This window comes from Sycon ciliatum, chromosome 1, assembly GCF_964019385.1.
Source record: "Sycon ciliatum chromosome 1, ocSycCili1.1, whole genome shotgun sequence".
Classification (NCBI taxonomy): domain Eukaryota; kingdom Metazoa; phylum Porifera; class Calcarea; order Leucosolenida; family Sycettidae; genus Sycon; species Sycon ciliatum.
In genome coordinates this window covers 17,694,788-17,710,819 of record NC_088643.1, presented here as the reverse complement: position 1 = coordinate 17,710,819, position 16,032 = coordinate 17,694,788, and the positions used below count along the sequence as shown (strand labels likewise).

The following is a 16,032-nucleotide window of genomic DNA, read 5'->3' as shown; positions in this document are numbered from 1 at the left end:
GTCCGTAGAGCTAGAGAGATCTACCGTAGATCTACCCCGTGTAGATCTAGTCTAGATCTACGTGCTTGGCGTTCCTCCTGTCACTGGTCACCAAGGCAAGATAAAGACTTTCAAGAGTCAAGACGATACCCTGTTTGGTCAGATCACTGAGATCACTCAGATCAGATCAGTGTAGATAATGTATCAGTATGGCCGTAATTACGTCATTATGACATAATCGTGCGGAACGAAGTACATCACGTGCTCTTTTCCTTTGACATCTGCACTTACTTGACTCTTGAGTTGAGAGTACGTCTGTCAGTATGGTTGTTGAACAAGCAAGGACAGGTCGACAGCAAATCCGCCTGTTCGCCTTCCTTCCACGTCAGTCTGTTTGCTACACTGACCCTGTACTGTCTGTAGTGCCAGCCTAGGCTAAAGCAAACGACTCAACGAATCATCTGATCACTGCACGCGTACCGTTGCAGTAGTCGTGACGTAGTGTTCTCGAAAAGGTTACAGATCAGTTGCCTAGCGGTACGGTGTGTGCGCATGTGAGCGTGAGTATGAATGCCATGCGCCAGCTGCCCATCAAAAGAGCTGGTTTATGCCTGAATCTTGGCACTGACACTGCACGCACTGACTGAGCTATGAGGTCCATCTAATAATGCATGTGGCAGCTCAAGTCAAACTCTAAGTCAAAGCGGCCTCTCAATAAAAGTGCTGGTGCCACGTAGAGAACAGCAGTTTCTAGATTGCACGCGGAGTGGAATGTGACAGAGTTCAGTGACTTGGCAGTGATAATAGCGACAGTTTGTAAACTGGGAGCAGTACAGTGAGCTTGGTACTCGGTAGCATTTTTACTTTGGAGCAGTTCAGGACGTGCGGGTTGTCGTTTAACGTTTCTTGCTCTTCTACCGAAAGGATAGCGAAGGCTGCACATCATCATGCACGACTTTTCCAACACACGTACCAACTCCAGACAGACCGCCATTGCTGATCCTACCAGAGCCAGTACTAGTGCTAGTACGACGAGCAGTATGCCCCAGTCTCCACATCAGGAGCAGCAGCACTACGCTGACTTGCTGGATCAGTCCGAGCTGAATGACGTCATCAGCGGCTTGGTCACAGGGCCAGGCACCACAGCAGCAGCGTCTTCTGGAAGCGTGTTTCGGTCTGCCCCAGCTTACGCCGGAGCGTCTTCGACCGCGGAAATGGTAAGATCGAGAAGGAAGACAGAAACCTTTGTTGTCAGTGGATGATGCAATGCTTGCTGTGCATGATACCATAGCTTACCGTTGCGCCATCAATCCTCGTGCTATCGCCTATCGATCGACCCCAAATAATTTGCGTTCATTGTACGTCCTGCGAGTGTTGGTTGCATGCCGCATACTACTACTAGTTTCCACCCGACATGTACGTACATGTATGGGGCGTGTAGCGAACAGGGCCTGGCTGGTCATCGACACGGTGAAACGATGTGGCCACGTCGCCGATGGGGGAAAGAGGAACTTTCCCCAACGCTTGCTGGTGAAACCGGCGCATCCCCGCTAGACGCAGGCCGTAGCGGACACATTACCGGTATAGATCGGCACAGTGTTGCAGTGAAGAATGCATGTCGGCGTGTTCATTCGTCAGTACACCAACGAGCGCTGTACACGACGCAATGACTTTTTGTTCGACGTGGCAAAGCGGACTGTTGTGTACGTGTGAACAGACAGTGATTGTGTCAGAAAGTGTAGTGGGAACGCGAAAGTGGAAGCAGTAACTAGTCGGCCATTGTCTCACCTCCGTGTGTGTTACACACACACAGTAAGATTCCCACTCTGCTTCGGCTAGAGGCTGTGTGCATCGTGCGTAGCATTTCCGCAGAGTGTGTCTTTAACCAGACACTAACGGCGTTCATGTGCCTTTCTGCCTGTCCTCTTGCCAATGCCGCAGACGTGGAGCGGCTACTTTGAACCGGAATCACAGATGACTCACGCCTCGACCAATCCCAGCCAGCAGTCGTTCGATCCTATCTCAGTCACGGCCGCCTCAGCTAATCCATACCAGGCGGAGGGCTTGGCTGGCTGGGGTGGCTCCCTGGTCGGTTCATCAGCTCTGTCGCTAGATGTGCAGCAGCCGTTGGACAATTTCGGAAACCCCACAATGGCGCAACCGACCACACTGGCCACCTCGCCGTACGCAGCCCATCTGCAGCCACAGCAGCCAGTGCAGACCTCCGCATCATTCCTGGAACCATTGAGTGCTGCCGCCACGACGGAGGCACCTACTCAGTTCACCTTCAACCCGACCATTGCCAACGTACTGGCTAGTCTCATGCAGCTGCAGGCGTACTCCACTTCTGCCACTTCCGGTTCCGTCCACCAACCTCCGGTGACGTCACCCACGGGAATATCCAGCCCTGCTAGCAGTGTTGATGGAGCTGACTCAGACGTGCCGACCACCAAGACCATGGTGAGGGAGATGCTGAAAAAGCGAGGCGTCACCAGCGCGGCAGCAAATAGTAACGAGACAACGAAGGAGCCAGATGACAGACATGTAAGTACCGTAAAAGAAACACTCTGTGCATGTATGTAATGAATTATTACAACATTATTGCAATAGGGTGGTTACTTTGCTGCATAGTGCATACCAAAAAAATACTTTTTGCTGTAGCAGAAGGATGTAGCCAGGAAGAAAGTATTTGTATGTTGCCTCCTTGATGAACCCGAGCCACCGTGCTAGATAGCGAGTAGGCCTTGACGGATTATGCTAATAATGTTATGAAATTATGCTTTTCGCATTGCTGAAAAAATTGCAGAATTATGCTATTTATATGCTAAAAGTTATCATTTTATGCCGCATTATGCTCACATATGCTGCTAATGTATATGATGGTTCTGTGCAAAATAACAGGGGAATTGTTTTGTAGAAGGCGTTGTACTGTAGTAGCAAAAGTTCAACGGGGTCAACGCACCATCCGACCTAGCTACGACCGTCACAAAGAGTAGGTTTGTACTCTTGCCGTCACTGATTGCAGTGGACTGGACATGTTATCAAGGGAGTCGTAAACCTACGACTTCCTGGTGCATCTACTTGTACTTGTAGAACATGTACACCTGTATGGAATTTGATGCGAACAGGCGGATTATTCCAATTTATGCGATTCGTATGCAATTTGCCTCGAATTATGCGATTATTCGATTTTGGTAGGAATTATGCGAAAAATTATGCTAGCATAATCCGTCAAGGCCTAATAGCGAGAGAGTGGTAGCTCGGGAATTATAATAAATTTTGTTTCAACTCCATGCAATGAATTCGAGTTTTCTGTTGGGAAAGAGAAGAGCTAAACGATTCCGTGCCTTATCAGTGGTGCGGTGATTATAATTGTATACAAAATGCCACTGTCTGAGCATCGCTAAAATGCGTGAAACTTACAGTTACAGCTCAACGGCTCTTTGCCTTTAGTGTGTGTATACATGTTCATGTTCAATGTAGCCATACTAACACTGATCATGCCCGCTACATGTTTGATGTCATTTTCACCTTATTCCAGGAGCACACTCCGGAGGAAGAGGAGAGGCTTGAGAGGCGGCGCGGACGCAACAAGGACGCCGCCACCCGATGCCGACAGCGGCAGCGCGACCGCATCTCGTTCCTGGAGAAGCAAGTCGACGGCCTGGACGATACTCAGGAGAAGCTCAGGAAGGAGCATGCTGCTCTGCTGGCGGAGAGCGAGCGTCTTCGGGCAATGCTCTCCAGCCATAAGTGTGTGAAGAAGCCTAAGGACAGTAAACTAGAGAATGAATCCGATAATGGTGAAGCTGGAAAATCTAAGGCCGCCGAAATGTACGACAGTGCTGAAGCGGCCGTCGCTACTGAGTTCTACGGTGACAGACCCGGCACAGACGTGAACCTCTCTCGATCAATCTCCCTGGAAGACGACAGCAACGCGATGATTTATGACAATGGCATGGAGACGTGAATCGGATAGATCTTGAATTTCAACAAACCAGTATTCAACAGGATACCTCAAATGTCCTTGGGAGCGCCACACTGAGGCCGAAAACTCATCTTGATATCATCAGACTACCGTCACTGATATTAAAAGACAAAAATTATTTTATATAAATGCCCAGCTTGAATCCACTCATCTGGGTGCTTGGTTTGCTTAGGCTAAGCAATACCAAGAGGGAAGAGCAGCCATTTCACATGACTGCCACATTTCTATCACCTATCGCCAGCTAGCTACTCGCACTTGTGAATATATTTTTTCAAATTGCTTTGCTTGCTTTTTGTATTTTTTTAGCTTCCATCCATTAGTTTGCTTGTCTGGGTTTTGTCAATTTCTGAATATGATAACACGGTACATGTACTTAGAAGCTCAATCCCTTGTTTAAAAAAACATTTATGATAGTCTAAAGCAGCTCATTTTCCTTTCCATTTTCCCTATTCCTTCTAACCCCACCACCTAGTCAATGTGTGTGAAATCATTGCATCATCTACAATTGTAAGTCGATGCATCTTCGTGTTCATTCCTAACGTTCCAACTTCCAGCATTATTGCGCCTGATTCCAATGTCCTGCCTGCAGCCGCGCTGTATTGATGCTAGTGATACTACTGTATTCCCAAGTAATCGTGACTAGGCACATTCTGTTTCGTTTCCTGTTTCAATTTAGGCAATTCCTCTTCTGCTCCATACGCTGCTGTAGGCTTACTATACTAGGAATGTGCGAAGCTGGTTCTTGAGTGTTCTGAGCTGCTACATGGGGCCTGTGTCTTCTCTCAAGTAAGTTCTGGCATCAACGCTGATCACAATGGCCCTGCTGAAATGCATCATTGCCACTTGTCGCTTCCTTCCCAGACGTTAACATATTTGACTTTGCATCCACTCGCCATTTTGTTGGGAATGAAACTCCAGGACAGGAAGCGCCTAAACCTATTCTTGAATCTATGCTTGGCATAATCCACGGAGCCATGTGGTCACTTCTGTGTGTTATGTGTATGAGCAAGTCATCCTCGTCTGGATCCTGTCACCTGTGCATTTTTGCTGTTGAAATTGCGCCTATGAGTCAGACTATGAGTCTTGTTAGTCTTGTACAAAGAAATGTTGTGGAGGCTACTTTACTGATCATACCTTTCAGTTTACACAACGGGGCGTGCGCAAGGCTTGGCTGAATAGCTGGCCACTGAAACATATAATTGTGTGTCGCCTTTCTTCTTCTTCTTCGATCCCCTTTCCCTGTGGTGGCTGGAAGAATCGGCAGACGGATATCTCCCAAAGCCCTAGAAGTATTTGGCGTATAGTTCCATATTGTTGTCATATTAGTACTCAGTACTTACTTAGTGCTGTGTGTGTGTTTGGGGGGGGGGGGGGGTAAGCGCGTATCCTGCATGCATGCGGCCAGTGTGGCTATTTCGTGTTGGCTTATAGTTATAGGAGACAGGTTATAATTATCTGATTGGAGTCTGGCAGCATTCCTCAAAAGTGGTAAGAGTTGAGTTTTCGCGTGTCGGTGCTAACTGCTAACTGATCTACGCCTGTTGAGTGTTGTAGACGTATCCAGCAGGCTTCTTGTGGCGCATAAGACGCCATCTGGGAGATTCAGTGTTGTTCTTGAAAGTTGACCGTGGACGTGCCGATAATGTGTCACAGATTGCGGACAGTACAAGGCGTGGGACAGTTTGGGTCAGACAATCTTGCAGGTCCGCTCCAAGCGATCTGGTCTTGTTGGAAGGGAAGCTGGAGGGGAGGATGTTCACCGGCCCGCGTTGGAAGCATGGGGTGAGTCATCTGGTCACGAGGTCTACGAGTTCACCATGCGTCTCTCCAATCATATTCATACCACGGAAAGGATGAGCCCAGGATCCAGGCCACGGGGCTATCCTGTCGTATCGTGCAGAAGTGCAATCATGTACATCTATAACAAAAAGAGAATGAGCTCCCACTAGGGTCCGGCGGATTCTGCCGGCAGAAAAATTGGCAGAATTCGGTACTTTTTCTGGTAAGTTTCATGCATGTTTGGTATGTGGATAAAAAAAATGGAGCAGAATTCGAGGAATTACCCGCCATAAGGTTTGTATGGTTCTGCCAATTTCACTGCTTTTCGAGCAGAATCTGCCACCTTTTCGAGCAGAATCCGCCGGTCCCTAGCTCCCACTCTTGCTAAAACGTAGTACATGTATTATTGGAATACATGACCTGTTAATACAAAGCAGAGTTGCCGTTGTAACCAGGGAGTCGTGAAATACCGGTATTTTACGACTCCCTGGTTGTAACGTTATAATGTACAGACTGTAGATCTACATGTTCAGTGCTGGCAACTGAAATCCGACCCCCTGCCGGCTCGGAGCAGTGCGCTCACATCGCAAAGAATGTGGGGAGGGGGTCGGATTTCAGTTGCCAGCACTGTACATGAACAAAGCTGCAAAATATCGAAGCTGGAGCTACATGTACATGTACAATGTACTTTGTACGTAGGGGAAGGGGAAACCCATGCCTTCCTACGTACAGGCAGCTTTGGATGATTCAGATTGATGACAAAGAAAGAAAGCGACGATGGTGCGGCGTGCCTGCATGCACTGGCGACGTTCGGATGGGAGTCTTGAGAGCATACCGAGTCCGTGCATGCAGGGAGTGCAATACTTCAGTCTACAACTCCCTCCCTGATTCTATCTGTCCTCTGAGACTGAGGCTCTGTGTACGTCGTAACGATATGTTGCTGGATCTGAGTACAGTGGCAGCCCTGGCCTAGCTGGTGCTGTTGCCAGCGTCAGGGGGAACGCGATTGTTTGTCAAAATCTAGCATCCACGTGAAAATCGCCTCTGATGTGTCGCAGCTTTTTATAAACCTTCAGCTACTACTAGTACTTGCGATGGCTCTGACTCAGTCAGAGACTTGTACTAATCGTGTTCGACATCAGCTGGAGAAAGCACTGGGGCTGCGTGTGGAGTCTATCAGGGAGAAATCCGGAAGATCCCTGCTAATGCATGCCCGATTCGATCGCCACCACCCAGCCCATCATGAAGTGGAAACCATGGAAACGGGTTGAACATGTTCTTGTAGTACAGTAACAGCAAGTAGAAGATGATGAATGCACATGTAACTGCGAGTGTCAGGCACGAGGCGATCATCAGACAACTGTAAATAGTGTTATCTTATGGTCGCCCGCGCGTGCAACTCGGAGTTACAACGAAGTTTGACTGTTTTCTCATTTTCGCAAGTGAAGCTTTATCGAGCCACACTTTTTATTCTATCGCCATCATAATATTGGGCATCAATGCCCGTTTGGTTTGCGATGTAAAATAAAACTTCAAACAAACAAACAAAAAGTATTCATATCATCCTCTTCCCATTGTTGTAAGTACATGTACATGTAGCTCTGCTCTTGGGCACGGAGCACTCTTTTGGACAACCTGGAACTTTTCTGTCTACATCATGAACATGAAAGTTAACACCAGGAAACCCCGCGACAAGTGAACAGCCTTTGGGGAATCCCAATACAAAAGTCATGTACGTGTACCTCTTAAAATGCAACACAACCTAGCCAGGAAATGTTCCTGTTCATTTAGACAAACTACCACGTGATCAACTTCATACCACGTGATCTCCAACAAAAAGAATTACGTGCCCACTGTCCACTGATCTATCGAATACTAGTACAGTGTACTAGTACTAATTATTATGCCTTGACTTTCGTTACTTGTCGGGTTGAATGCCCGGTATACATGTACATGTAATGCTATGCAGCTTACTGTACAGCGACACATTCATTTTCGCGGTGTTCAAATTATTTAGTGTTTTCATAAATCGGACTGGTTCACGATGAGAAATATTTGCGATTCTATCTCTTCAGTCGGATCTTGTACTTTCTAGTGAGTATGCATGTACAACAAATGTAGTAGTGTCTACAATCAATGTACGGGTACGGAGAGGTTTGCGGCGATTTATATTCGCGAATGTGTGATTTTCGCGAAAATAGCGAAATTTAATCTCTAGCGAAAGTTTCTCACTTTACGGTATCCAATGTTGGGGCGCGTTGGCTTCAATGTTTCCAACCAATAGCATAGCAGGCACTTCGGAGTTACAGTATCATCAGTGAAAAATTAATAATAGTTCAGAACACTGATTGAAAACACACCGCGTAGAGTAGACCTACGCGTTGCCACGTGTCTTTGACAGCTCAGCATGAATGAACATGATGAAGTTGTAGGGAAAGTCCCAGAACTCCAGGAGTACTTCACATCTCATGCTGGGAAGTCAGACTCATGGTTCTTGTCGACGACGCGATCAAACTGCCAAAGCTACAAAGAATACTTTACAGCGAGAGTACAATTGTAAGCTAACAGGAAACCCCTAGCTCGACAGGCGAACAGCCTTTGGGGAATCCTTAAGAAAATGAGTGAATTCCTCTTGACCACAGTTGTAGTCAAAATTATTACTGTTACATACAGGTACTATTACATAATCTCTGCATGTACCGGTACAATCATATTCAAGAGAAGAACAAGTTTGCGGCTCCTCACAACAAGCATCAAGTTCCCAGGTTTTCCCGACTACAACTACAGTCAACTTCGCTAATAAAGACTGCGGATATAACGACAATTCGCGAACAACGACAGAATTTCCATGCCCAGAGCAAAGTCACATCCAACTGTAATACTATAATGGGACTTCGGGTATAACGACACGTCGCGAATAAGGACACCTTTTTCGCGCCCCACCGAGTGTCGTTATAAGCGAAGTTGACTGTACAGTACTAGTACATGTACATTGTAGTTTAAAAAAAGAAGAAGAAGAAGGACAAAATGTTACGAGTTATGACTAACTGTCCGCCACCGTAACCAGATCATATACAGTCAGCGATTGCGACAAAATGACACAAACCTGACCAGGAGTACTGAGTTTCAGCGGCCTGATACCTACATGTACAATGTAGCTCCAACACTTCTCCAAGGCGAGCACCGACAACCTTCCAACTTGGAAGGCTCAGGTTTGGAAAGGTTCAAGAGGGGAAGGAAAGCGCAATGAAGAAGAGCACGAGCTACGCCCCAGTTAGTCATAACTCGTAACATGTTGTCCTTCTTCTTTTTTACCATAATTAAATTGGCTCACCATCCGACTTCAACTAGTAATAACTTTGTTTGGCTCTTGGGTCAGCAATATCAGAGATAAAGAAAAGGGTGAAACTACTTGTTATCGTAGTCAACTCGTCCACAATACTGTCTGTCATGAAGAGGGGTACCGTTAGATATTGGCGTCCGGTTTTGTACAATTCGTTTTCGCAAAGCTTCCCCCTTTTTATCTCTGATATTGCTGACCCACCCAAGTTGGGTGGTGTGTTGCTTTGCTGCTTCGAATTGTAGTTAGACCGCAACTTAGCTTATGCTCATTTTCGCTGCGCTCACCTTCCCCTCATTGGCGGTGGCCGTACTATAACCTTGAACCTTCCAAGCTGGAAGGCTGTTGATTTGCGCACTGGAGATGTGTTAGAGCTACAAAGTACATGAAGGTGTCATGTCGTTGAATGTCTCAGTAACCATGGTTACAAGTTGTACAATGTACTGTTGAGATACCGAATTCAAATAAATCAATACCAATACCAATACATGTCAGTTTTGTTATCGCACTTTCTGACTGCTTATTATCTTGTTACAGTCGTGGATAGTTGCTTCATAACGCGATTCCATTTGATTTCTTCTACTTTACCTGGGGGCGCAGAGCTCTCGGCCATTGAAGAAAATGTTGAGTCACATCCACCATTACACTGCGCTCTTTAGCCGACGAGACCCTCCTGCACACAACCATCACCACTGCGAGGACACTTCCGTAGACGATATTGATAATTCCTTCAGACAGCTGTTTCGCTAATATATATACATATACATTTAGCTCTTCAGTGAAGGTAGATGTTGAATGATTAGAAATATAGACTAAACTGCTATTATAATAGGGTTTTCCACATACAAAACTGACATAGCTGATGTGATAATGCGGGAAAAGGAAAGTGTGAAGTATTGTTGATGCCCATGGGACATGCATGCAGCGTCAGAAATTCGGCGAGGAAAATCAATCACTATGACTATCAATGCAGAAATAATGAGCCAGAATCAGTGTACTGTGTAGCTAGTGAGAGTCTGTGTATTGCACTTGTCCGAGCGCCATGAAAGCCTGCAAACACACCACGACCCGCCGACGTCGACAGCCACAGCGTAAGTGTAATGGTGGAGGTGACTCAACATTTTCTTAGTAAACTACAAGTACAATTCGAAGCAGCAAAGCAGCCCACCACCCAACTTGGGTGGCTCAGAAATATCAAAGATAAGTACAGAAGGGGAAGCTTTGCGAAAACGAATTGTACAAAACCGAACGCCAAACTCACACAGTAGTCCTCATGCATGACAATGTGATAGACTAGTAAGTTACAAGACCCTAGTAGTAGTAACAAGCACCGGTACCGGTAGTTTCACACGCTTCGGAGATGTGTTTTGTTTTTAATTTTTGTACGTACATGTACATGTACAGTCATGCACATCCTGAGTATTTTATTCATAATTATGGTGGTAAACACGCACCTGGCAATGTGCGGAGATGTGTTGGAGCTAGGTGCCAGGTAGTCGAATGTCTCAGCTCAGTACTGACACTCAGTGACAGTAGACTGAGTAGTACTATCATTAATTTTACACACGTGCGTGTTCCAAATGTACTGTACTTCAATAAAAGTAGCGCTATCGACACTTTTCCGATGGTGGTTGTTTTAACCAGCAACTACAGTGTTATACTACGCACTGTGATATGCTGAAGAATTATCAGTTCATCACCAAGGAGAATCAATAGTACTAGTACTAGTATGAGTGCACGGGTTGTTTCAGTAAAAGCGTTGTTGAAGTGCTCTGCAGTGTTCCCAAACGTTTTGCTTGTTGTGGTGCCCTACCACATGTACATGTACGTCGTGTATGTCTTTTGAGTTTCATAGCATGAGCCATTGCCTCTCGTTACATACTAGAAGCCACTTGAGGAAGCTACTGTACCCAGTCGGGTACCAGAAAAATCGTTGATGTGCGGTAGGGCTTTGCCAATGGTTCATGATCTGAGTGGAAAGAAGTGATCTCCCCGGGTCTAGGTGTCATACGCCTGAATCCATCACAATGCAAAGAACGAGCAAGAAGCGGAAGAATAAAGGCAAACAGGAGGCTTCTGCCGATGTGGACCCAAGTTCAACGGAATCGGTACGTGAATATCGCCTGGAGAAGTTTGAGAAGTCCTGCAGGTCAGTGCAGTCCGTGTTCCCAGCTTGCAAGCAACGAGACGAGGAATTCCTGGGCTTCCGTTTCCAAAAAAATTCCATAATCCGGCTGGGGTATTTGCGACATCGCTATAGTCTGCACAATTCAGGCCTGCACAGTGGCCTGACGGATGAGGCTGAGCAACAACACCAAGGTCAGAGTAGTAACTACAGGACACATATTCCTGGGTTCTTCAAGTTCAAGGTTGACGGCAAGACACTGGGACCAGCCACTTTCATAAAGGTCTTACAGCACAGACTATCGACCTTCGATGGCCTTTTTCAGGAAGTTTTCGGTGATGAGCCGAGTGGAGGCCATGTGAAAGTACCCGCACAATCTCATGACGTATTAGTTTTGGGGAAGTATCCTCTGGAAGAGCATGACGTACAAAAAGGGTTTGGATTCATGGCACAGTTCTGGTATGTATTTCACAGGCTGCAAGACATTATTGATAACATTGCAGCTCATGTACCTGACTCCAGGAAACATCTCTGTCAAATTGCTTCAATGGAAATGGTTGGGGTCTTGGAAATGTACTGTTCCTGCTATGATGGTGATCTGCTACTGTTGAAGAGTGAGGAAGGAGGTGAGCATACAGATTTGAAAGAATTCAGTGTGGCATCTTCAGATCTCTTCCGTGCCAGTGAGTTTTTACCATTCTTTCATGATGCATACACAATACTGGCTCAATTTTTCCTCATCGTGGATATGTGTGTTGGCAAAGAAGTGAGTAGTAGTGCTGTGTCTCGTAGTAGTGATGAGTGGAGGTCTGTTGTGTTGGAGGCAGAGAGAATGTTCAATCCATCTTTCTACAAATGTGATGTGAATGAGTTTCGTCGTCGAGTTGTAAAACCTGCACCACTACAATGCCCACACAGTCAGCCATTGAAGACAGAGCGTCAGCCCATGTCAGTGAAACCACCACCACCACCACCACCATGTATCCGTACCCACTATATCTGTAGTGCCCTGCTGCTGCAGAACCTTGACAAGATGCACAGCATGAGTCAGTGCTGTATCAGTGCTGTGGCACTGAGCGAAGAATCGGGAAGGTTCCAGAAGAGCAAATTCTCAAAACCAATAAGCATAGTGCATCGTCTCTGCATGGATACTTCTGTGATGTTCTATGCTGTTTTCAGGCGTATTTTCATTCTTTGTGATCTAGGGTATTACACTGAATCGTGTCAGCTGCGAAAATTCACATCGTCCTCAAGTGGTCGTGATGAAGTTCATAACGCTTATAGCCTTCTCTATATGCTCTGCTCCCATGACAAGGACTGGTGGTTGGTAGCTGGAGATTTAGATAATTTTTTACTTAAATGGGTGAGTGTGATGGTGGACACTATTGTGAAGATTAGATCATATGTAGAGCATGACATTGCAGAGTATTCGAGAATTCTTGGCAACTGCAAAGCTATGTTACCAGCTGACCACAGCTCCGTAGAAAGTTATTTGAAACATGTCGAAGAAGCTGTCCGAAGGCAGGCTGCACCATTCCATCCACAGCATGAGACAACTGCAACTGTATCTAGTTGTTCGCCGAGAGCGGAGTCTACATCATCTAAATGTGCATCTTCGTATGCTGCTTCTGCTGATGCCGCTGCGGAATTTTGCCGACTTTACATGGCTGAGAAACTGAGCTTGGATTCTACAAGTACACCGTTGGACAAAGAATCTGAAAGTGTTACTGCGGAGCAGAGCGAGTGCTCTGTAGCCACTGCACATGCATCAGTTCCCTATCGTGAACGATTGAGGAAATATTTTTCCAGTTCACACTGAATAAGTCAGTATCCGATTACCCACTTGTCTGGGATAGTCTGTGGAACATGCTGACGACCCTCTCACTTCTCCATTTACTTTTTAGACTAAACATGCACTCTTTACTCAAATCATGCACTGTTGTCTTGTGTCTAGTTTTCAGTCATCCAATTCACAATTATTGCCTCAGTGTCTGCATGGTACTCAAAGTGTTGACGTGTACAATCATGTACAGTCAGTATTTAAAATTATGCCTGCACAGTCATTTACTTGTACTTTGTAGTCTGGTACTGTCTGAGCCTTCGCCTTGCTATGTGCATGAAACCCAGCGTCACTGTGTTGCAAAACAGAATTGCGAGTATTATTTATGCATGTTGTTGTATTTGGTTCTTGTTTCGTAGAGTCCAGTGTCTGTATGATGAATGACCTAGCCGCCTTTACTTCTGTTCTCTTCTGCCTTTGTGGCAATGGTCCATCCTTGTGGTGTTGTGCGGCACTCTTGGAACAGGATTGAAACAATTCTTTTTAGTTAGAACCTGATTTGAAATTGAAGGTATTTTCGGGTGCATTTTGCACAAAACACATCTCCCCTTTGCGTTTTGTCTGTGCTGTGGTATTGTTTACTAACTGAATGTTGTAGTTTTGTTTCCAGATCCCTGAGTGGTAATTTCTGCGGTCAAGCCAAGCCAACTGAATAGGTTGGCTGGGTTTTCTTTTGAGGGTGCTTGGCTGCCCATACTAGCACGAAACTCATTCGGCCGCCGTTCGGAACCCAAATATCACGCCGCGGGGTGCTTCCGAAATTGGCCTGATAAATTTTCTTCGCTTCTTCAAGAAGTATAGCCAGCTATGTGGTTCATATGCTACTGGAACTTTGGATGCTCAGATCAGTGAATAATAAATAAATTTCACGGTTCGCGTGAGACTCGGCTGGAAGCCGAGTTTTCCGCATCCGCCGTGGGAACGCCACCACCCTCTAGGATCAAAGGCGCAGATACAGCGCCTAGACGGTGGGAGGTGAGTAGATCAGACCCACCACCAAGTGGTCAAAGACCGAAATCCCATTTATGATTAGCTGCATCCATGTCAGTGAATCAATGATTATTATTATTATTATTGTGAAAAGAAGAAGGACAAAATGTTACGAGTTATGACTAACTGTCCACCAACGTAACCAGATCTTATAGTTAAGTTATACTTATAGTCAGCGAGTGCGACAAAATGGCACAAAACTGACAAGGAGTACTGAGACATTCAGCTTTCCGAACCTGAGCCTTCCAAGTTGGAAGGCTGTTGGTTTGCACCTTGGAGAAGTGTTGGAGCTAGGTATCAGGTCGCCGAATGCCTCAGTACTCCTTGTCAGTTTTGTGCCATTTTGTCGCACTCGCTGACTGTATAAGATCTGGTTACGTTGGTGGACAGTTAGTCATAACTCGTAAATTTTGTCCTTCTTCTTTTCACAATAATTTAATTGGCTCACCATCCGAGTTACATTTTGCACACCTGATGAGCCGTCATGACCTATGCGGCGAAACGTACGTCGTGTGGAACTACTTGTTATTGTACATAACTAGTCCACCATATTATGACAGTGGAGTTCAGTAGGATGTTGACGTTTCGATCTGTCACAATTCGTCTTCGCTTAGCTTTACGCTTAGCTTTATTACATGTACATAAACTTGAGCCTCCCAAGTTGGGTGGTCTGTTGCTTTGCGTCGTCGAGTTGTAGTAAGGCCAGTCCGTCCAATAGTCATACTAGTTTCGTCATCATCCAGTAACTCTCGGCATTCTTTGTTGCCGTGATGCGTAGCTCGTGCTCTTCTTCGTTGCGCTTTCCTTCCCCTCTTGGACCTTTCCGAACCTGAGCCTTCCAAGTTGGAAGGTTATTGGTTTGCACCTTGGAGAAGTGTTGGAGCTAGGTGTCAGGTCGCCGAATGTCTCAGTACTCCTTGTCAGTTTTGTGCCATTTTGTCGCACTCGCTGACTGTATAAGATCTGGTTACGTTGCATGGTGGACAGTTAATCAAAACTTCTTCTTTTTTTCTATAAAGAACACAAACCGGGCTCGAGACAAAAAATAAGAACAAGAAAGATAAAGTTGCATGCAGGGAGAACCGTCGAAGAAATGACTAGAACACAGAAGTTTTGGGTTGACAGAACAAACAACTATTGAGTCGGGGCTGACTACTAGTATTCACTAGCGCAGCTGTGTAGGTGGGGCGTTGTGGACTCCTCCAACCAGAGGTCTAGGTATCCTTGCACACGACGCGCACCAGGGGGGGGGGGGGGGGGGGTAAAAAAAGAAAGAAAGAAGAAAGAGTTAGGTCATCAGGTAGTATGCTAGTCTGTGGTGTACACGTCGACAGCAGTCCCACAAGTTTGCTCGAGGAGGTACTTGTACTTGTACACTGCTACTTTGAAGCGTTGCAGCGCTGCCTTGGATGGGGGAGCGTTCAGGATGGCAGAGGGTAGAGCATTCCATGTTGTTAGTAGGCCGAACGGGAAGGATCGGTGTAGGATGTCAGGACTTGTTGCGGGGAGGGGGTTTGACAACTGGAAGGCATGGGAGTGTTTCACTTGATGTTGGTGGCGGGTTCTGGGGCGGGCGGGCTCAGGGGCAGCAGGTGGCAGCATGTCTGTCAGCTGGGCCGGACCGGATATGTAGTGTTGTTGTTGTAGTTGTAGAAGTTTATTTAACGTCGCACCACAAACAGGCGATTTCGCCTCCTTTGATACATGTGGACGACAGAAGGAATGAGAGAGAGGGGGGGGGGGGCAGAAGTACGGAGAGAGGAAGGGTAGAAAGAAGAAAGAAATAAGCAAAATCAACCTCAGGGCTACACCAAAGCAAAAGCAAAAGTGCAGCTTGAAAAGGTAGCACAGTCCCGAGACTTGCCGACGCACTGATAAGCTTGGGAGCATGGTCCCAGTGCCAATGCTGCGCATGCACCGTTGCTGGATGCGGTCAAGCTTCGCGAGGTTGGACCGGGCTGCGCTTTGCCAGACTAGGGAAGCATATTCCA

At 46.3% G+C, this 16,032-nt stretch overlaps 1 protein-coding gene across 1 annotated transcript; it reads left to right on the top strand.

Annotated features, from left to right (window-relative positions):
- The first annotated feature begins 693 nt into the window (after window positions 1-693).
- On the top strand, window positions 694-4,938 carry LOC135815838 (protein c-Fos-like). The gene is made up of 3 exons (XM_065329185.1): window positions 694-1,196; window positions 1,921-2,523; window positions 3,521-4,938. The coding sequence occupies exons 1-3, from the start codon at window positions 927-929 to the stop codon at window positions 3,947-3,949; spliced, it is 1,302 nt and encodes a 433-aa protein (XP_065185257.1). The 5' UTR covers window positions 694-926; the 3' UTR covers window positions 3,950-4,938.
- The last annotated feature ends 11,094 nt before the right edge of the window (window positions 4,939-16,032 follow it).